The 21042-nt window shown below is 35.0% G+C and overlaps 5 protein-coding genes across 5 annotated transcripts in view; 4 read left to right on the top strand and 1 right to left on the bottom strand.

The window, feature by feature from the left end:
• The window catches only part of LOC123868891 (peroxidase), a 40708-nt gene extending 37216 nt beyond the window's left edge, over positions 1-3492 (top strand). Inside the window, exons 9-14 of the mRNA XM_045911551.1 lie at positions 34-179; positions 585-826; positions 1203-1335; positions 1600-2062; positions 2557-2703; positions 3153-3492. Coding sequence (XP_045767507.1) covers positions 34-179; positions 585-826; positions 1203-1335; positions 1600-2062; positions 2557-2703; positions 3153-3291 — 1270 coding nt within the window. The 3' untranslated portion in view covers positions 3292-3492. The remainder of the gene's footprint in view (positions 1-33; positions 180-584; positions 827-1202; positions 1336-1599; positions 2063-2556; positions 2704-3152) is intronic.
• Positions 3493-5182: 1690 nt separating this feature from the next.
• LOC123869098 (protein PFC0760c-like) lies at positions 5183-8581 on the top strand. The gene is made up of 3 exons (XM_045911835.1): positions 5183-5693; positions 5784-7628; positions 7884-8581. The coding sequence occupies exons 1-3, from the start codon at positions 5183-5185 to the stop codon at positions 8579-8581; spliced, it is 3054 nt and encodes a 1017-aa protein (XP_045767791.1).
• A 1539-nt stretch (positions 8582-10120) lies between these two features.
• On the top strand, positions 10121-11044 carry LOC123869184 (prefoldin subunit 6). The gene has a single exon (XM_045911962.1). The coding sequence runs from the start codon at positions 10296-10298 to the stop codon at positions 10662-10664; it is 369 nt and encodes a 122-aa protein (XP_045767918.1). The 5' UTR covers positions 10121-10295; the 3' UTR covers positions 10665-11044.
• A 645-nt stretch (positions 11045-11689) lies between these two features.
• Positions 11690-17420, bottom strand: LOC123868860 (testin). The gene is made up of 6 exons (XM_045911502.1): positions 17311-17420; positions 17033-17162; positions 16482-16634; positions 15864-15943; positions 14481-14639; positions 11690-14127 (listed from the first exon to the last, which is right to left on the bottom strand). Exons 2-6 carry the CDS (start codon positions 17160-17162, stop codon positions 12535-12537), a joined length of 2115 nt encoding a protein of 704 aa, XP_045767458.1. The 5' UTR covers positions 17311-17420; the 3' UTR covers positions 11690-12534.
• Positions 17421-17723: 303 nt separating this feature from the next.
• LOC123869121 (ras-related C3 botulinum toxin substrate 1) lies at positions 17724-20812 on the top strand. Its single transcript, XM_045911866.1, has 6 exons — positions 17724-17894; positions 17976-18091; positions 18266-18415; positions 18658-18740; positions 19458-19618; positions 20190-20812. Exons 2-6 carry the CDS (start codon positions 17976-17978, stop codon positions 20265-20267), a joined length of 588 nt encoding a protein of 195 aa, XP_045767822.1. The 5' UTR covers positions 17724-17894; the 3' UTR covers positions 20268-20812.
• Positions 20813-21042: the final 230 nt, after the last annotated feature.

The raw sequence follows: 21042 nt of genomic DNA, 5'->3' as shown, positions 1-21042 counted from the left end.
ATTTATAATAAAACCATTTTCTTTGCCTTTTAGAAAATTACGTACCGGATATGGCGGTCTTTTACGTATGAATCCTGTGTTTAAGGAGTATGGTCTTAAAGACCTGTTACCTCTTAAATTGGACATCCCTGATGAAGGATGTACGAGACCTAATAAGAATATGTACTGCTTCGAAGCTGGTAAGTTAAAAGATGATCCAGAATCTCTTAGTTGCTATTTCAGCTAAAATGCTAGGTATGTTGTATCTACAGAAATAGAAAAAGATTTTTTTATACAAATAAACTTTTACAAGCGCTTTTGTATTGAATCGTCAAAAAAATCTACCTCAGGTTCGCAATCCCATTGCTGTCGAGAAGAACTCGCAAGAAATTCAGTGGTTGCTCTTTTCAAATACTCAATTTGCAATGATATGTCCTAGTACTTAAGTAATTGCAATCCCGCGCACTGCTAAAGCGAGTCAAATTCACGCTTTTGTATCATTTACATAAAAAAATATATAATCTGCAATTGTTTGATATGTTTTTTTAGGAGCTTGCTTTTTAAACTCGTGTGAAGGTCATAATATACTTATACGTAAATTCCAGGTGAAATCAGAGTAAACGAGCAACTGGTCCTCACAGTGATGCACACTTTAATGGCTCGTGAACACAACAGGGTGGCAGAAGCTCTGGCCCACGTGAACCCCCACTGGGACGATGAAACCTTATTCCAGGAAGCTAGACGCATCAACATCGCTGAAATACAGCATATCACTTACAACGAATTCCTGCCTATTCTGCTCGGAAAAGACGTTATGGAAAAATTCGGTTTAGTCCTCGCAAAAGAGGTATGAATTTTTTATACATACCCATATTAGTTTGTTACATTGATTAGTTTATTATACGCACATAGACTGCTGCCTTTTGGCTTTGCAGTTTTATGTTAATTAAAAAAGAAGAAAAAGAAGTAGATTCGTTACATACATATCTAAAGTGAAGATTTAAAACTACGATACTTGAGTCACATATCTTGTAGGGCGCTGTATTTTTTACTCTCGTGCGTTTTTATCTTCTGAAAGACTCATCACCGAGCACAAATTTTACACCCCATGTAATATGAACGTAACATGTCTATATTATGGTGTAATGTAATTAGGGTACTACTTAAACCCTAACGTTTTCCTTATAAATCAATCAATAAAATTGTACCTGTCGTATTTGTAGGGTTACTGGGACGGTTATGACAAGGAAGTGAATCCAGACGTGATTGCATCTTTCGCATCGGCGGCTTACCGGTTCGGACACTCTCTTTTGCCTACTGCCGTAGAAAGATGGTCCAAGGCTCACAAATTCATTGGTAAGAAACTAATCAAAACTATCATCACTTATAGTGACATCAGACGGTTCATTCGAACAGAATGATCACTCAAGTAATTGTCCCATTTTGATAGTCACTTTCGATTCATTTTGCGTTTCAGACATTTCACTTCGAGTGAAGGATATCACTTCTGTATTTCATTGGGTACCTACCCCAATGAAATAGAGAAATGAATGAAAAATTAACCATCATAATATAAATCACCATAAGGACTTTCTCATATTTAAAATTATTTTTTTGCAGCATCAAAACGCTTATCAGACCTGATCCGAAGACCATATGATTTGTACAGAGCCGGTGTTCTTGATGAATATGTAATGGGACTAATGAATCAAGTGGCCCAAGCCATGGATGACTCTATCACCCAAGAGGTCACAAATCATCTGTTCAAGAAAGTAGGAGCCCGTTTTGGAATGGACTTGGTGTCATTTAATATGCAACGAGGTCGAGAATTCGGTATTCCTGGCTATATGGAATTTAGAAAGTTCTGCGGTCTGTCTGGTGCTAATACGTTCCAAGATTTATTCGGATCAATGCCCAATGAAACTATTCGCAAATACGAGTCCATTTTTGAGCACCCGATCGACGTGGATCTATGGTCTGGTGGAGTTTCCGAAAGACCTTTACGAGGATCAATGTTGGGACCAACTTTCGCTTGCATTATCGCTACCCAGTTCTCTTACTCAAGAAGAGGTGATAGATTCTGGTAAGTTGAAAGAAGAATTGTACCTATCTTCTGTAAATTCTAGACCTAGTGATACATAGAACGGAGATTAAATTCTTTCAACCGAATCTATTCTGAGCTGCCAGCTTGAATGCGATCTAGGAAATCACAACTGCTTTCTTTTCCGCGTCTAGGGACACCATAGGTCTGAAAAGCTTCCATTTGGAAACATCGTGACGAGAGTTCTGCAGAGTTCACTATAATATTCTCAAAGGCTTTGGAGTCTGCCACTTGGCCAGCGTGGCCAGATGAAGTGGGTATGACCTAAACCCCTCTCAACTTGACAGACAGAGTTCAGTAGCTGGTTGATGATGATTGATGATGATGACTCAGATTTTGATATTCAACTTAAATGAAATTCATGTTGAATCATACAAAACCACTGCGTATAGGATCTCTTTCGTGTGACAGCAATTTAATTATTTTATTTTACTTTATTGAAATTTTGCTGATACAAATTTTTCATTATATTTCAGGTTCGAGCTACCAAACCAGCCTTCATCGTTCACTCCCGAACAGTTAGTTGAAATCAGGAAGTCTCGTCTCGCTCGTGTTATTTGCGATAATACCGACATCATTGACACAGTACAACTTTATCCTATGGTGCTACCAGATCATGAATTGTGAGTTACAATAGACTTTTCATTGTATACTACCTGCTTTCTTTAAAATACCTACTCCTTTTCTAATCCTGCGTGAACTCTTTCCCGGAATAAATGTACCCAATACGTGTTAAGTCAGAGTATAAGCTATCCCCGTTCCCAATCTCTCCAAAATTGGTTCAGTTATAGTGGCGTGAAGGAGTAACTAACTCCAAAGTAAGTAGGTACATGATCGTATTAACATCACGCATACGAAATGAACGTTTTCCAGGTTGAAATTTTAAAATCATAAAGTAAATAACATTGCTTCAACAAGTAAACTTTATGATAGTGTGGATCCTCTAGAACCCAGATACAGCTTGAATCGCAATTGACCAGGCTCACGAAGTCGTGAGCAAAGCCCAGAATTTGACAATCTTTTTGATATGCTAAAACAATGTAACATTCCAAATATCTCGTATTTCTTTCAGAAACCCTCGGGTACCGTGTAGAAGTGGCATCATCCCTTCGATGGACTTTAGTAAATGGGCTGACCCGGTACCATTACTGGGTGGTGTTAAAGAATATGTGAGTAGCTTTACGTACAATCCGTTCCACGGCAAGAAGTAGTAGCACCAGCACCAAACCCCACAGTAAAACTAGATGTAGCTAGCGGAAGTAGTTAAGTATTGAAATGCTTGTCATTAACTTGTCCTGTCTTTACATGAAGGGCCTATTACCTCAGCACCAATCTGGTGATCATCGCAATCGTTGGTTTTAGTTCAATCTATGGCATCACATGAACGACGAGAAAGCGACTAGTTATTGACTATTTTCTTGCTCAAGCAATTTACAGTCGATACGATTCCATGTCAGTAAAAGGGATAAAATATGTGAATAAGTAGTTGATCGTCGAATGCGCACGCTATCAATGAGATCAATGAGAACTCTCTCACCACTGATTTGTCGCAGCGACAAGAGCTATTTAAAGAAGAACTCGCTCAGCAACGTGCTCTTGGCGGTCAAAATAGTAGGCGGCACTAATAGCGATTACTCGTTCGCATACTTGCTCATGGCCCAGCAACAAACCTACTACACACTCAACCACACTAACAACTACACACTTGCTTCTCGTTGTTCACCAACTCGTTTCTAGTTTTTAGTTCAACTTTATTCTCGCTAATCGTTGGCGATCGAACTACTTATGCCTGAAGCTGTAGACACATTACTGTGTTGTGGTGTGTTGCAACTTGCAAACGATCTACCAATCCAAACGCGCCTCAGGCGTCCACAATGATTGCGATTATCACATTGATCCAATGACCTTCTAAACAAAGGTCATTGCATTGATCAGATAAAAATTTGGTGCTAGGACGACTGGTCTGTAAATATTAGTAAAATAGATCAATTGAGCATTTTGTAAATAGCATACAAGAACTTAAATAACGATGTAAAGAAAGGACATGTGCTCAATAATTCATTTGTTTTGTAAATTTCCACTAAGTGATCATTAATTAGGTAGTTGTAGATTGCAAAAATTCGCGTTATTTCTACTTGTATAGGTACCTTGTACTGAGTTTACAAAAGTAGGTATGTAACGTAACTATAATGACAGGAATAAGTTACTTACTCGAGAACTTACCTTTTTCACTGTATATAATCATTTTGTCATTAATAAGTAAAAGTACTACCTAAGTCAAAAGTTCTACTCTTACTTTTGTATACTTTTAATAATTTAGTTTTATATTTCTTTATTGTTTGGTCCGTATAATTTATTAGATTCATTATATTTTATGTCAATTCTGAAGGTACCTACACAAATCTTTGAACTTTTAACTGATGGGTCTAAAACGATTGTCCTTTTTGGAATATTTCTTTCGGAAAAGATACCATTACTTTTAAACTTGTCAGTTAAGATATTTGAATAATTAAATAGCCTCTAATAATAATAATATGACTAGTACAGCGTTTTGCTCGGGGATGCACCTTATGTAAGAATAGTCACCCATATTATGACTGTTGCCATATTTTTGTAGATTAGGTACCAGTAAATTGCCGGTCCTTACCGTATTAGTAGGTAGGTGTATCAATTATGTAAATACTCATTTAAAGAACTATGTTTCGTAGCTAATGGTTTTATAAATTACAATTTGTAGGTATCAGTCATTGTAAATCGTCACGTATAGTCATCACATTAAATATAAGTAATAGTAACTAAATAAGTAAGCACCTATGGGTATAAAAATATACCTAAGTAGACTAACTTGATAATATTTTGTTGCAATAATTGTAATTTTTATTTATTCTGTAGCTAGATTAGTATGTAGTGTAGTGTAGTGTAGTTGTAGTTTATGTATCGCATGGTAACGTGTTTTATATTGTAAATAAAAGTATGAATGAAAATAATACTTTGTTTTTTTTTTCACATAAAGCACACCCTGAATCACAGTATGAAGCACCAAATTTTAAATATCTTCTAATTTCAAGCGTGTTAATTTTACAGCGTGATCTTATTTCCCAGATGACAGATGCATTTACGTCTACTGGCGCCACGTATCAAAATAACCAGACGGACCAGATTTGTAATAATATAAATGAAAACTGTGTTTCTCAAAATACAAATTCACTAGATCATCACAATAAGAGTGGCTCCACCATTTCAACGAAAGTTATGGAAGTGGATCACTTATGTTTGCATGCTGAAACTTGCATAAATGGAACTTCGAAACAGGACGAAGGCCTAGTCAACCAATTAAAAGAAAATACTATGTCGAAATATGTTAACAAAAAGGGTGATGATGGAAAGCCCTTAGAAAAATTAAAAGGTCATTTCAAGAATAGTTTGAAAAGGAAAAAGAGATCATTCAATAGGAATATTGAAGACAATGGCAATACAAATGTGCCTGGAGTTTATGATGTGATTAAAGCTCAAAATATAGAAAGAGGAGAGTTAAACTTACCAAAACTTGATACAAGAGAAATCATAAAGAACTCCGATATCGCTGACTTTAACATTGAGACTCTGCATAAGAGTGATAAGCCTGATCAAAATAAATTTCAAAAAGGGGAAAAAAGTTTTTTTAGCTCAATAAATAATAACCAATACTTTCCCAATTCTAAAGAAAAAGATCCAAATAACGAAAATGTATCATACCAAGATGATAAATATGGAACGTTTATACAAGATAAAATTCATGATGACCTTTCGCAAGAAAATCAAAGAGGACAAAGCCCTACATCCCAAACACAGAAACATCGTTACCTTAGTAATACCGACAGAAAACATTATTTACCTGAAACTACAGAACTTACTCACGAAAATGAGGAAACCAATACAAAAGAAGATAAAACTCAGGAAAGTTCTTCAGATCAAGATGAAAATGATGACAGATCTAACGAAAACTATCAAAGGGGTGACAGGATTAATCAAAATGCAAAAGCTCCAAATAATATTTTATCTAGAGGAAATATAAGATATTATAAAGACGGAAAAAATAAGAATCATATCTCTAAGCCTAAGAAACTAAATGACGAAAGTACTGAAGATGATTCACTGGAAAATATTAATGAAAATAGCTCATCGCTTGAAGAAGATGACGACGATCACGACGAAAAGTTTAAAGAAGTCAAAAAATTTGATGTAAATAGGGAGCGAAAACTAAAACCGATTTCACAGAGCTGGAAACAAGAATATCACGATGATAATGGAAAACGTACAGACAATGACAATTTATCATATCAAGAAGGTGAAAATGATGAGAGATCTGATGAAAATTTGCGTGAACAAAACGAAAGATATTATGATAATAATAAAAGCCATTTACCCGCATTTAGAAAACCTAATGAATACAATGATAAAACAAATAAAGGGAAAGATACAGAAAATAAATATGAAAACGATGAAGATAACGATCAGTCTCTTGGAAATTTCAAGAAAGATAAACAAACTACTGATGATATACTAGGGAGACATAATCAAAAATACAATGAGAATAGAAATAAATATTTCTTATCCGGGCTTAAAGATCTTGATGAGGATAATGATGAAAATTATGAAAAAGAAGATGATAATCCCAAAGAAAATTTCAAAAATGATAGAAATTTATATGGCCAGCCACAACCACCCAACAGTGTATTACAAAAATCAAATCAACCATATTTAAATGATAAAAATAATAAATATCAACCAATAAGATCAGCAAAACTTGCCAAAGATAATAATGAAAGGCAAGACAATTACAAAGAAAATCAAAATAGTGAAGATATAGATGAACCTGTAGAAAATTTTAAAAATGATAGACGCATACATGAAAATAAACAACCTGAAAATTTATTACAACCACAAAATCAATTATATTCTAACAAGAACAATAAATATCCCGTACTAGAATCTAAAAAATCTAATGAGGGAAGTAGTGAAAATTATGAAAGAGAAAGTAAAAATAAAGAAAATGGATATGATGAAGACAGTAGAGAACCTGTTAAAAACTATAACAGAAATGAGGGTTTACTTAGAACTACTGAAGAAACGCCTTCACAAAGCTATAGGTTTATAGATTTTGAGAGAGAAAATAGCGAGGAAAACGACGGTGGCCTAAAATATTCTAATCAGCCGATAAATAGCTACAGTGGAAATACTGGCAGAACGGATATTCGTACTAAACCTAATATTGATAGTAGTAAACAACAACTTTCAACGCCTGATAGATCAATTCCTGGCAATACAAAATTCAAAGAAAACTTTGGTGATAATAGACATAAAGAAACTGAAATAATAAACGATAATTATGAAAAAAACTCTAAAATACAACAAACTCTCGATAAACCCAAAGCTATTCAAGAAGTTGATTTCAGTGATTTTAGTTACGATAGGTTCAGAGGAGTAAGTGATGAAGAGAAACAGGAGCCCGCTAAGGACTCGTATGAAAACTATGAAACTGATTCCTTAGCTACAACTACTTCCACTCGTAAACCAAAAACCAAGAAAAAAATAAAAAGTAAAACTGCCAAAATCAAAAAGCCTAAAAATAATAATAAGAATGATCACATCAATAGAGGTAGAGCGAAACCTGTAATAGAGTTAAATAATGAAAATAATAGTGAAGAAAAGCAAAAAAATTCAAATGAAAACCTTAGCGGTGATTTTGAAACCACGATTCCAAATAGAAAAGCCAATGTTAAACAACAATTTGAGAAAATACCTTTAAATTACAATCACGCAGATTCTAATATAAATGATAATAATCCTTCTAGTGAGAATATTGAATCTGAGGGTACACTTGATACTTTATCTCCACCAAGCAACAAATATGATGACCATTTATACAATAGATTCGGCGATGTAAGTATTAAATTACCTGAAATTAAACTTCCAGAAGACATTTTGGTGTATGCCCAAGAAGCTCAGGGAAACAACAAGGATAAATTGAAAACTAATTATGTCAAATATCCTAATGATGATAATGCACAGTATTCAAAGAATCCCTTGCCTCAGGGAAATCCTGAAAATGTTTATCAACATTATGTTCCTACAGATACAGCGCAATATTCCGAACAACCAAAACCTAAAGATGGTAAACCTGCTGAGGAATACGATTTTTTCGCTTCATACATCAATAAACCTCATGAAGAAAGTAATATTGATGACACAAGCAACAAAAGTGACATTGAAGATGGCGAAGATTTATATGAAAGGTTTGTTCGAGAGAGATTCGGTAAGAAAGACTCTTATAAGGAAAGGTCTGAAAAGATACAAGAGAAGAATTCACAAGAGAATAAGCCCACAACAAAAAATAAAGAACTATATGAAAATATACAAAAGGCAATAAAAAAGGCTGAAAAGGTCCAAAAAGAAGCAGCGAAGAGTAAAGATCCTAAAGCTAGCTATCTGTGGACCTTAGAATATGGAGAAAAATTATAAGAATCGTTAAATTAATAGGTAGTTTTAATTCTTTGTATTATGTAGACGTAGCATAATATAAGTAGTGTATTGTCGCGGGCAACATCTCGTAGGTACGTAGGTGCCTATCCAATAAAAAAGAAATAGATATACGTTACAGTATACGCATCTAAAGCGAAGATTTAAGATACATTTGGGTCACTGTTGTCTCTCGTGCCTTTTGTAATGTACCCGAATTTTATACACCATGTACTAAATATAACTAATATTATGAACGCATGACGCAATTACCCTGGTAATGAGCCGCTAATCGCTATTTTCCGAAGCTCGTAGGTGTCAAAAGTTGCGTAAACCCCGCGCCAATTAATTATATTTTATCTTCATGTAAAGTTATGAACGTATCAATTATGGGTAATAATGGGTATAATAACATTGATGTAGGTACCTACCTAATATTCTGCATATACTTAAGTAATTTTTTATGTGATAATTTTCTACGATTGCCTACTTATTTTTGTGAATTTATGTTCCTATTGATAGTTAATGAAGGTACCTATATAATATACAGCGACGTAGCGTATAATTACCCATGTCATACCTACTTGCTGACTTGTATAGTACCGTCTACACTGCGGTGATTATAAACTACTAATACCTACCTAGTTATTTAATTTAATTAATAAAAATTTGACTGAACTTATCAATATATTTTAATTTAATGTAATTTTATTTTTGCACTTTAAGCAAACCTATTCAACTGTGTTCCAATCCATTGCCCCACCAAATTAATATGATACTACCTATCTGTCACCCATAATTTGCATACCTTATAGTACCTGGCGGAGTATGTGAAGGATCTTTGGTTGTTTATAGAGCGTACCGTACTTTGACTTTGCTCACACTTAAGTCTCAGTTAAAACGAAATAGATTTATGCCAGTAATATGATAGTATCTCGTTTTAATTGTCTTTAGTCCGAGCGTCTGAGCGAAGACAACGTGCGCTCTATAATAGATCTCAGCCTATACACAAGGATATTAATTGTATTAGTAGTATTGTTGTATTATTGTAATTGTTTTAAATGGGCCACTCACATCAAGGTTAAAAGTTCAAAACAAAAATCTGACTGGTTTATCCAGCACCCTACATCCCACATCTCAAGCTCCCTAATAGCATGTCAAGCTCGTATATAATCTAAGAATCGTCTCATTGTCATTTATCAACTTAAAAAAGTAGACAACGTACGCGTTCGCGCGGTTTTGTGCGGAAAGTTTGTGCCGCATGACAAAGTTGCGTTCGAAGTTCGAACTTCCCGCTACTTTCCAGAGACACCAACCAAAAAAGAAGACCAGAGACATAGATATAGATTATACAAGAATTATACTAGGTCTGTGGCAAAAAAAGCCATCAAAAAACTTTAAAAGAACTCTATTATCTATGAATAAGTTCACGAACACACTATCAATACCCGAAGAATGTTACGATTATTACCGATTTTATCACATTTTGAGGTGGGGAAAAAAATAAGGTTGGTCACCCTGTACGAGTCATGTCATTTGTCAATGTCACTGGTGACCAATCGTGAGATGAAAATTATTACGATTTGTTAATTTTTAGTGATTTTTTGTCCCAACTACCAAGTGCGATAACCACGCGATAACTTTGTGAATAAATAGGTCGCTATAAAAAGCAACAACACAACATCTGCTTTAAGTCTTAACGAATAATTTTATTAAAATGGCTGAAGAAATTCAAAAGAAACTACAAAAAGAGTTCGAACTGTTCAACAATCTAAAAAAAGAATATCATAAGGCAGTTGCACAGAAACAACAATTAGATAGCCAAATGAATGAAAATAAAGCTGTAAAAGAAGAATTAAGTTTATTAAAAAAGGATGCCGAAGTCTACAAACTCATCGGTCCAGTTTTAGTGAAACAAGACTTGGAAGAAGCAAGACAGAATGTGGCAAAACGCTTAGAATACATTAGTAAAGAGATCAAGAGGTCAGATGGAAACATTTCAGCGTTAGAAAATAAGCAAGAAGCTGTCCACGAAAACCTAAACAAACTCAAAACGAATCTTGATAACTTAAAGATAGCTGCATAAGAAAGTACTAAAATCTCTACCTATTTCTATTAATACATGACTTTTGAGAAATTACGCGATGCTTTTCTCTTTTTGCTTTATTGAAAAAATTTACATTTTGAACAATTTTTGCTAATACGATTAAAATTAACAATTTTAACAGTTTTTAATACTAGTAAGTATTGGATCATACTAAAACAAACTCGGTACAAGTTCCCTGATAAGAGCCATCAGTTGAGAGATAATCATCCAGACGTGGAGGGAAGGTTGACAGCATAGGCGGACAGACATGTTAAGAAAAGTTTTGCTGTGAAAAACTGAATTTGATCATTTAATACCAAAAAGCATTGCTTTTAAGAACAAATTTATAATTTATAAAACTAATAAAATCTGAATTTAAATTTTTGATTTTTATTACCTCCCTTAAAATATGCCAAAATAAAATTCTATTCTTAGGCTGTGCTGTGTTGTGTGAAACCACACATCAGATTCTAAATACCAGAGTACCACTTTGCAGCTTGATTTGTTTGCTCATTGTTTTTCAGTGGGCTCTGACCAGTTATTTGCAGCCATAACATTACACACAGCCCTATTTGGTTAATAATAATCATTAGTTACATGAGTCAGTGAGTTGTACATAAGATTGTGGTTTGTGGGTACTGCAAAAATAAAATTAGGCTGAGATCTAAGGAGCACACAGTCCGCTCAAACTGTTTCAGTTAAAGCAGGAGGCTCCAACATCCAAGCCTGAGCAAAGTCAAAGTACTCTCCATAGATCTCAGCTTTAGTGTGCAGTGTTGCATTGTGAAATCAGAGGCATGACCCAGTATATTATGATGGGTCGACCACTTAGTGAAACTGGAAAGGCCCAAGTTGAATGTTAGGGTGGCAAGCCGTCATGTTAGTACCATAGACCATAGAATTTGTCTGGTGTGAAAACCACAAATGTGTGCAAAGTTTTCTGGACTCCTAGGTTGTCACAACCTACTTGGCCGGACTACAGACACTATAATCATATAAAAATTAAAAAATACAATAAAAATTTATTTGTTTCAAATATTTTGTTTATTCATAAACTCTTAACATTAATGGCACATTTCAGCAAAATTTAAAAACAATAAATGGAATGTTACTGAAAAATTTTAACCCTACACTTAGTAATAGTAGTAGGATAAAAGATTTTTTTATAATGATTTAATCTGTTTGCTTTTTCTCAAATAAATGCAGTCCTATGAACTATAAAATATAATGTAAAATTCTATTTTTATAACAATATGTATAATTTGATTAACTACTATAATTATATTTCTATCAGAATATATCAGACACAACATAACAGAATCAGTCAGTTATTGGACTTTTTGTCATAAAAATTTGTCATTTTATAGAAATTCGATAATACTATCTACCAAAATATATTATCCCTTTATAAAAGTACGCTATTAAGGTTTTCACCCCAATGCATTCACATATATTATAGTAGCAAAACATACCCTTTTACCAGGCAATTATATTTTGGTACTGCTTGTGAAGGATTGTGTTTAAGGCATACAGGTGATATGATATCAGATGCCAATTTATTAACTTATACAAACTGATTAATGTAATTTTGTCAGATTTCTACATTTTCTAATTAAAAACCTCAGTAAAAAACTGTCAAATTCCTCAGATTGGAAAATTACACATCATCAACACAAAGAGAAATACTTAATATATTACAATTAAATATTGACACCACAAAATAAATGCTTTGTTAACACACTCTGTATAGCTATTTTTACTTAACAACTAAATTTTGTAAATATGTCACTCTTATCACAATATAAAATTTATATCAAAATATATTTTTCTTATTTTAATTAAAATGGAGTTACAAAATTGATCTCAGCACTCATTTAATTCTACTTTGTACACACGGTACACTACAAAATGGCATTTCTTGTTTCACAACAAACCGACCGCTCAATAAACTTTTGCCGCACATACGGCCCGAGCATATGAAGCACTCTGCATGCCAGTGCATGTTACTCCAGGACACCCCTTGTTGCTCGGGGCCGATGACACCGCCGCACGCGCGACAACGTTCAGCGTAGAACTGGTCATAACAAGTAAGGCAAATGGGCAGACCTGTTTTATCATCCGGAACATACTTTTTGCCTCCAAGCGGTGCATCGCAATGGTAACAACAGAAGTGTTGTACATGAAACGCTCTTCCCTCAGCGGCTGTATACGGCCGTGTAAAGATCAACTCGTCGCATCCAGCGCAACGCGGTATCTCCAGCACATTCGCCAAATCTCTGGCACAATAAATTTCCCCCTTGTAATAGAAGTATACAAGATCAGCCAACAGTTCTCCACATTGACAGCAAGTGAAACATTGTGGGTGCCAAATAGCCTCCTGCCCAGCTCTATCTGCTTTAACTGCTACTTCGCCAGCAAACATTGGTTTCTGACATCTCTGACAGGGCACTCCTTCATTGTACAATTTTCTGTTAAATTCCATTTCATCAGGACTGAGGGACATATCAGCGAATTGAGTAAGTATTGGCTCTAGTTGTTCAGTGTAAGTGTTCACTTGTATAGGATTGCCAGTATGGTCAAGTTGTGTATTGTCAGTAGAGTTGTCCCAGTCGTTACTTTGGGAAGGTAAAGACATAGCTCCAGGATAAGTATTGTAATTGGGCGCAGGCGGTGGATTATCTTCTTCGGAATGGGTCCTAAGATATTCCCTTAGAGGAGCAGTTTGCTGTGGTTCCACTTGATTTATTGGCTTCATCGTGGTAGAATACTGCGGGTTGATCTTGGTAGAGCATATAGTTCCACTGTGTTCAGGTGTTGTTGGTTCATGTTTCCAGCTCCAAATTTCGCCATTAGGAGCAAAGATAGTTCCCTTTTGAATCCTACTATCGAGTAATTTAGCTGTGCCCATGACATTGTTATTGCTGGCAGACCACAGGTCAGGCATCAGCTGGGCTCCCAAGGATTTATTTGCAAATTCAATGACTTCCTCCTTAAACTGAGGGTTCTTATTATACTCCTCACGAAACAGTTTAATGGGCTGAAGATATACATCATTAGATACTGGCATATTCAAATCATTCAGATTCTTAAGTAATTTATCGTACACAGGACCATGCTCCACAGCACTTTTAATTCTGTCAGACTCAATGTGCATCACATGAAGTTTATCTTTTACGATTCTGCTCAATATGGGACTTGATTTATAATCTGGTAAGTTGGCAGCACTGCTGACTACATTGCCTTGTGAGTCCAGCACAAGTTTCTTGTCTGAAGCATTCTTGGGAACAATATTGTACTTAACACCTCTTGATACATTTGATATCTTCAATGGCAGAGCATAGGACTTGGTTGCAGTGTGAGTTTTGCTGTTTTCCACACAGAATACATCTCCACTCTGAAGAGGACCCACTCTCACCACATTACCCATACCCACTACATGGTCTTTAATGCGGGTAATGTATTCCTGGAAAACAAATTACAATTCATCAAATGGAATATTCAATTTATATAATAAATCCATCTACCTATACATATTACGATGCCCGCGACATCACCGCGTGGATTTAGGTTTCTTAGTTCAGATACAACTTGACTATGATTTCATCTGGTGGTAAGTAAAGACAAAGATTAAGATAGAAGCTGGCAAATAGAAGGGTTTGCAATGTTATTAAACTCAAAACGCTTGTCAGATTCTACGCGACATTATACGAGACGCTAAATCACTTGGTGGTAATACTTTGGAAAGGGGTATATTTGACATGATAAGCAATAAAAAAAAACTTATATCTGAATTTAACAAAAAGTGTTGTCACTTACTGTGTGTTCGGACTTTTCCTGGTCGGAGGCGTGGTGGCGCGCCGCGGTGGCCACGTCGTGCGGCGGCAGCTGCGTGCGGAGCTGCGCGCGTCGCCGCCGCGCCGCCTCCGAGCCCGACACCGGCGCCAGCGCGCCCAGGCACGACATGTACTCCGATACCTAGCCAGCAAACACATCAAAAATTAAAAAAAAATCTAAATCTTTTTATTCAAGTAGACTTTTAAAAGTACTTTTGAATCATCAAGAGGCTTTCCACTGGTTCGGAATGCCTTTCCTACCGAGAAGAACCAGCAAGAAACTCGGCGGTTGCTCTTTTCAAAGATTTGATATACAATATTATGCCATGAATAAAAGTAATTGAAGTCCCGCGCATTGCTGGAGCGAGCTGCAGGTCAAATCCATTGCTACTAAAGTATTTTATTAACTCAGACAGGTTAAGACTTATATATTACTGCTCCGTAACTACAAGGCACATTAATATGTCGCTCATAGGTTTTTTAAAATCCTGTGCGAACTCCTAGAATTTTGATTTTCCAGGATAAAAAGTAGCCTGTACCAGTCGCTGAGATACAAGCTATCTCTGTACCAAATAGATGATGACCGCGACTTCATCCTTGTGGATTTAGGTTTATAAAATCCCGCGGGAATATTTTGATTTTTCGGAACTAAAAGTAGCCTCTGTTCTTCGCCGGGCTGCAATCTATTTCTGCACCTTCCATCAAAACAGGTAAACAGATGAGCTGTGACTAAGTATCACACAGATAGACACACTCATTTATAGTATTTCTAGGTACTTATAGATTTATTTCTATCCTTCTACACATTAAAAATTTGAAAATTATTACAGTTGATGTTAGTTAATTAAGTCTACAGCTGTTTTCACCAGACGCCAATAGTGGTGTCCGCGGGTTACTCAGCGAGAAGCTAAAGGTAGACTGAGGAACAAATCTTGCGGCAGTAGGCAACCCCTCCGTCGCTTCTCACTTTGTAATATGAAATAGATAGACAAACTCACATTGACCATTATAGATCAGTTCTTTTTTTCTGACTCCCAACTGTACATTAAGAGTTTCTGTCTCTATCTAAATAAATAATTTTCATTGCATTCATGATGAATGTTCTTATGCAATAAAAAAACTCATCATTTGGGTTATTACGGTTTGTATTTGAGTGAGTTTGAGTTATTTATATTTTCATTTATTTTGTAGGTACTTTTCAAGATTTAGTTTAGTGAGACATGCTAACTTTGCACTATGATTATTGTCCTAGCTCAATATCTTATCTATTATTTATCATTGAATACCTATATTGGTTGATTGATATGCAATCTAGTGTGATAAAGAATGACGAAAATATTGTAAGCAACATTTGAATACTATTTACCAATTCTGTAGAGGCATTTGGTGGCACCCAATCCAGTTTTACAGGCTTATCTGTCACTCCACGGATCTTGATTAGAGGCACTATAATTTAACAAAAGAAATAAAATAATAAATTACTTATTTAAGAAAAATTAAGGAATGAATCTTTTACTGGGTTGTATTCGTCATTGCTGAAGGTTGTGATCTCTTTCCATTATTCACATAATGGTAGGACTTTTCTTGGAATAATAATGTGGTGGATTCCAGATTCTTCCACTTAATATGACTTGATTAAGAGAACAAGATTTTGACAGGTTTAACGGCTATTATCAGATGATAATAGCTGGGAATGATAACTTATCACACTCTCTGAAGCATGGAGGAAACAAAAAGGCAATAGAAATTTATTGTTAAAAATAAGGCATTTTACAATACTTGTACCCAGAAGTCGGAAATAAGTTTTTTAAAAACCTGTATCTCAAGATTCCAAAGTGTTGTTTGTATGTGTTTAAATATTACGCAAAATCTCATGTTTCCAGATCCAGCTGTTTATACTGTATGTTGTTGTCAATCAATCAGTTTATAATCTTTAATTGATTAATTTAGATGTTGACTGCCTAGTTAGGAGACCCATACTTACTTGATGCTTTCTTAGGCTTTGCAGTACCGAGAAGTTCAAACTGTGCCCAACCAGATAGATCATCATCTTGCACATCATGCACATCCTTACTGCAGTGACAAGCTCTGCATACTTTCCGCCAGAAGTGTAGATCCAAACCTGGGCAACCTGCTCCTGTATCCAATACAAGAATTTTCATGTGAATCATACAGAAAAAATAAATAATAATTCATCAAATACAGCTGGTATGCCCCAGCTTAATCAGGTGGAATTTCTAAAAAACTCATCCTTAATGTGGAACTCTCTTGTATGGAATGTTATGAAAAGAACGTTATTATATTATTATTATCATCACATAATATATAACTTACTCTCACTAATATTTTCACATACAACAATTATAAATAAACTTACACATACATACATATTAACTGTAAAAGGGAGGATTCACCCCAGTAGGAAACCAGGTCAGCGGGGTGACAGACACACAACAAATTGGCCACCTATCTGATAGTAGGTACATCATAAATACAATATTTTTAAATTTTGATTTATTGAACACGATAACCTACCACAGGAGTTACAAGGCGCGCCGGCACCGCTATCATGTCCAAGGCGGGCTTTACTTAATTTCTCCCTTTGGCTTTCTAACTTGGATAACCAAGCTGGCGCCTCCGGTGTCTCTACACATGATTCACTCATCTAGAAAAATAATGGTTTAATTCAAGTGAGTCAAAAACAAAGGAAACAAACTTATGATACGAGTTTTACACTACGTATATGCACAGCAGCCCTCGAAAAAATACTAACTTATAGAGATTAATATATAAAAGTATTGAAAAATGTATACCTCTTCCAAAAACAGGCTGTAATCTGTATTTATTTAAACAAAAAACAAAATAAATAAAACTGCTCGTCAGTTCATTTGGTTCATGATTGAGACCATAGTGTTTATATACTCTTTGATTGAGACAAGACATACCATAGAGCACATATTATGTTATTGGTCTGTGATAGAGCACCACAGACCAGTAATCAGATAGAGCACAGCACAAACCTGAGACCAGTTATCCGGCACCATAGTCCGGTAATAGCACGTAATGGTCCGATAAAGCTCCACTGCCCTCAATCACAGACCAATAACAGGATAAAAGTAATGGTATGATTTATGAATGCCACAAGCATGAAGCGCTTTCATAACGTACCTACATATAAGACAATTTGTATTTTTACAGTTGGTAGCACTGCCGATCGTATAAATTAAATTTATTAAAATCTGGCAATGCAGCATCCATCTTTCAATGCATTTTTTTCTGTTTTGTGATTGAATTTTAGTATTTAATCCGTAATATAATAAACAAAAGTGAAGATAAATTAGTAATAATATAGCAAGTGTTTTATAAAAACATCTGAGTACAAACACCTGACATAAAGGTAGTATTTACCTTGTTTGGTTTGTGAGTCATAGGCTTCCTTTTATTTATCAATACGTTTACTCCATTAACTTCTTTTTAGATGTCTTCAGGAAGACCGATTAAATGTGTAGTGGTGGGCGATGGAACCGTTGGAAAAACATGCATGTTAATATCATACACCACGGATAGTTTCCCTGGGGAATATGTACCAACAGTGTAAGTCAGGAATCATATATTTAGATCTGCACTTAAAAAGCTAAAAGTTTAAGTTTACTTTCTTTCCTTATCGGAAGAACTAAAAATTTCAGAAAAAAGAATTAAATGTAAAGATAAAAATATAATATGACATTATTTTTCCTGTAGATAAATGAATAACATTGCTGGTTTCAGTTTCGATAATTATTCAGCACCAATGGTTGTGGACGGGGTGGCGGTATCCCTAGGGCTATGGGATACAGCTGGACAAGAGGATTATGACAGACTGAGACCTTTAAGTTACCCACAAACAGATGTCTTCCTTATATGTTTTAGTGTAACAAGGTGAGTGTATTTTGATAGGTAAGTGTTTTACATAATGTAAAGAATTTATTAGTAAGAAGTTGCTGAATTACACTTTATGAAGCAGTTGGTGTCACTTTACTTCTTCATTAGTTCTCATAGCTATTGCTAAAACTAAAAAGTATATTGTGTTATATGTGAAGTGATTGTTGTGTGTTTTAATATTACAGTCCATCCATATGATTCATAACATATGTTTATATCAAATTATTACTTTATTTCAGTCCATCATCATATGAGAATGTGACTTCAAAATGGTATCCAGAAATAAAACATCACTGCCCAGATGCACCCATAATCCTTGTTGGTAAGAATCTTCATTGAAGATTAGCTTTTGCCTGCAAATTTGTGTGGATTTAGGTTTTTGCAGGAACCCTTTTCTATCCCTACGTGTAGCTTTGTGTCCTTCGTCAATATTATTTATATTGCGTAGATGAGGTGTAAGGCAACAAGATAACAAGTAGATATACTTCTGGTTTTATAATATCTGTATTAGATTGTTGCTGTTTCATTTATTTTAATACTACTAGCTGAAACACCTGGCTTCACTTTGTTGAATTTATGAAACTCCAGCAGAATCTAAAAATCTGAAAAAACAACCACTAAGTTTTTGCCAGTTTGTCTGCTGGCATGTTAAAAGTATCCTTTTTACTAAGCCAGTAAACTGATCATCACTAATTTGCTATTACCCATTATGGGAGTTCCATTCTCCATTTCTTCATTAAAACATGAAACTTACCTGACAGAGTTGTGTAAAAAAAATTGTCTAAATAATTTATTAATTAATATACACATACAAGATCCCTCAATAGCTCAACAGTTAAGGAGCAGCTGAGATCCGAATGGTCAGCAGTTCCAACCAGACCCACCCGTTGCACTATTTGAACCTGTTAAGTGTTACCAAATAAGTTCAGTTAGTCATCACTACACTGATTTAAAGTTTTTAATGCTGTCACTGCATTATGCTTGTGCCAAAAAGTTATATTATTGTTCTTGGTTAATTTAATTATTGTTCTTGTTATAGGTACAAAAATTGATTTAAGGGATGATCGTGAAACATTAAGCCTGCTTTCCGAGCAAGGGATGTCCCCTTTGAAGAGGGAACAAGGACAGAAACTGGCCAATAAAATAAGAGCTGTCAAGTATATGGAGTGTTCAGCTTTGACACAGCGTGGTCTTAAGCAAGTTAGTATTTATTATTAGAGAAATTTCAAATCTGAAGACCTATGCAATGCCTTGAAATTCGATAGTAAAAAAAAATAGGTTGAAAAAAATAGTACACAGAAAATATCCCCTGTAGAATACCGACAGGCAGGCAGCCTTGCGCTGATGTTTCAAACTTCAAGCTTAAAATTTTTTGACCAGCGCTTTGTCGTCAATGGGTCTTCTAGCATGACAACCCATTGAATCCAATGCATCAAGCAGCAAGCTAGCTACTGGGCAGGGCCATCCCATAAATGACTGCAGTCCATGCGTGATTGAACTTGAGCTTGGTATAAGTTTAGATGCTTTTCTTGCATGAAGTACTGCTTAACTTTGTTGAGTATGCCAATTTTCATGCTGGAGTTTTAGCTTTGGTTTTGATACATTACCCGAAGTTGAGGTTGGAAGATGGATTTAATATGGCATCTTTATTTCTTCTCTCTGGACTGGTTTCCGCATTTAAACGTTTCCGTCTGTTTGTGTGTGCGTTGCCCCTCCCCGCCGAAGTTAATATGGCAAATAGATATTATAATTTGTCATATTATAATTTCAGGTATTTGACGAAGCAGTCCGCGCGGTGTTGAGACCAGAGCCACAGAAGAGACACCAGAGGAAGTGTTTGATTATGTAAATATGGCACACGTTGACACCAATATGTCACAAGCAGGAATCTCAAAGCAACAGTAATAATATGTTTCTAAACCAGTATTAGAACATTTCGAGTTTGTTACAAATTTTCATTACTAGCAATTTTCTTTTGCATTTTAATGTGCCATAATATAACTAATGGTGATATCTTCTATGTGAGACAAAATTGATATTATGTATCAAGTATCAACATCACAACAAAGAATTTTTATTTTATGTTTTCTGCTTGATGAAGCAAATGAAAATGCCAAAGATTTAAGAATAGATAGTAAGTTTCAATATTTTTAGTTGCATTATAGGAGAGCTAAGGTTGGAAACAAATTGTTACTGTTTATTTAAATTTGAGAATTTGTAATATTATTTTTATAATATTATGAAATATGACCTCAAGAATTTTGATGTTTCGAATTATTCTTATGCAACTTGTGAATAAGGACTGACAATTAGTATTGAAGCTAGTTATGTGAATTGCATACTCAAACAATAGTAATTTCTTAGTTGTGAGGGTGAATATTTTGTATTGACTGGCATTTATATAATAACCATCAGCATTTTATACCTATAGTTTTCCTTTATACATAAAACTACAATGTAGAGAATAACAACCTAGGGACAGGAAGAAATTTGTAGACCTAATGGACTAAGAGCCAGCGCCTGCCAGACATTCGTTATTTTATAAAAGCTGAAAGTTTCTCTGCATATTGTCCCCAACACAAGGAGGAACGATCAGTGTCTATATAGTTTGGATCTTGGTGACT

This window comes from Maniola jurtina, chromosome 10 (assembly GCF_905333055.1).
Source record: "Maniola jurtina chromosome 10, ilManJurt1.1, whole genome shotgun sequence".
NCBI classification, from domain to species: Eukaryota; Metazoa; Arthropoda; class Insecta; order Lepidoptera; family Nymphalidae; genus Maniola; species Maniola jurtina.
Note: the sequence above shows the minus strand (reverse complement) of the source record. Positions and strands in the feature narration are given on the sequence as shown.

Excerpts from the sequence above, each read along its gene's own strand:
- LOC123869098 (XM_045911835.1), top strand. The coding sequence starts at position 5,183 with ATGACAGATGCATTTACGTCTACTGGCGCCACGTATCAAAATAACCAG. Across the intron at positions 5,694-5,783 it reads CATTGAGACTCTGCATAAGA|AAAAAGATCCAAATAACGAA; the intron begins GTGATAAGCCTG and ends CCAATTCTAAAG. Across the intron at positions 7,629-7,883 it reads AGCTACAACTACTTCCACTC|ATTCTAATATAAATGATAAT; the intron begins GTAAACCAAAAA and ends ACAATCACGCAG.
- LOC123868860 (XM_045911502.1), bottom strand. The coding sequence starts at position 17,162 with ATGAGTGAATCATGTGTAGAGACACCGGAGGCGCCAGCTTGGTTATCC. Across the intron at positions 15,944-16,481 it reads AAAGCCTAAGAAAGCATCAA|TGCCTCTAATCAAGATCCGT; the intron begins GTAAGTATGGGT and ends GTTAAATTATAG. Across the intron at positions 14,128-14,480 it reads AGGAAAAGTCCGAACACACA|GAATACATTACCCGCATTAA; the intron begins GTAAGTGACAAC and ends TTTGTTTTCCAG.
- LOC123869121 (XM_045911866.1), top strand. The coding sequence starts at position 17,976 with ATGTCTTCAGGAAGACCGATTAAATGTGTAGTGGTGGGCGATGGAACC. Across the intron at positions 18,092-18,265 it reads GGGGAATATGTACCAACAGT|TTTCGATAATTATTCAGCAC; the intron begins GTAAGTCAGGAA and ends TGCTGGTTTCAG. Across the intron at positions 18,416-18,657 it reads ATATGTTTTAGTGTAACAAG|TCCATCATCATATGAGAATG; the intron begins GTGAGTGTATTT and ends ACTTTATTTCAG.
- LOC123869184 (XM_045911962.1), top strand. The coding sequence starts at position 10,296 with ATGGCTGAAGAAATTCAAAAGAAACTACAAAAAGAGTTCGAACTGTTC.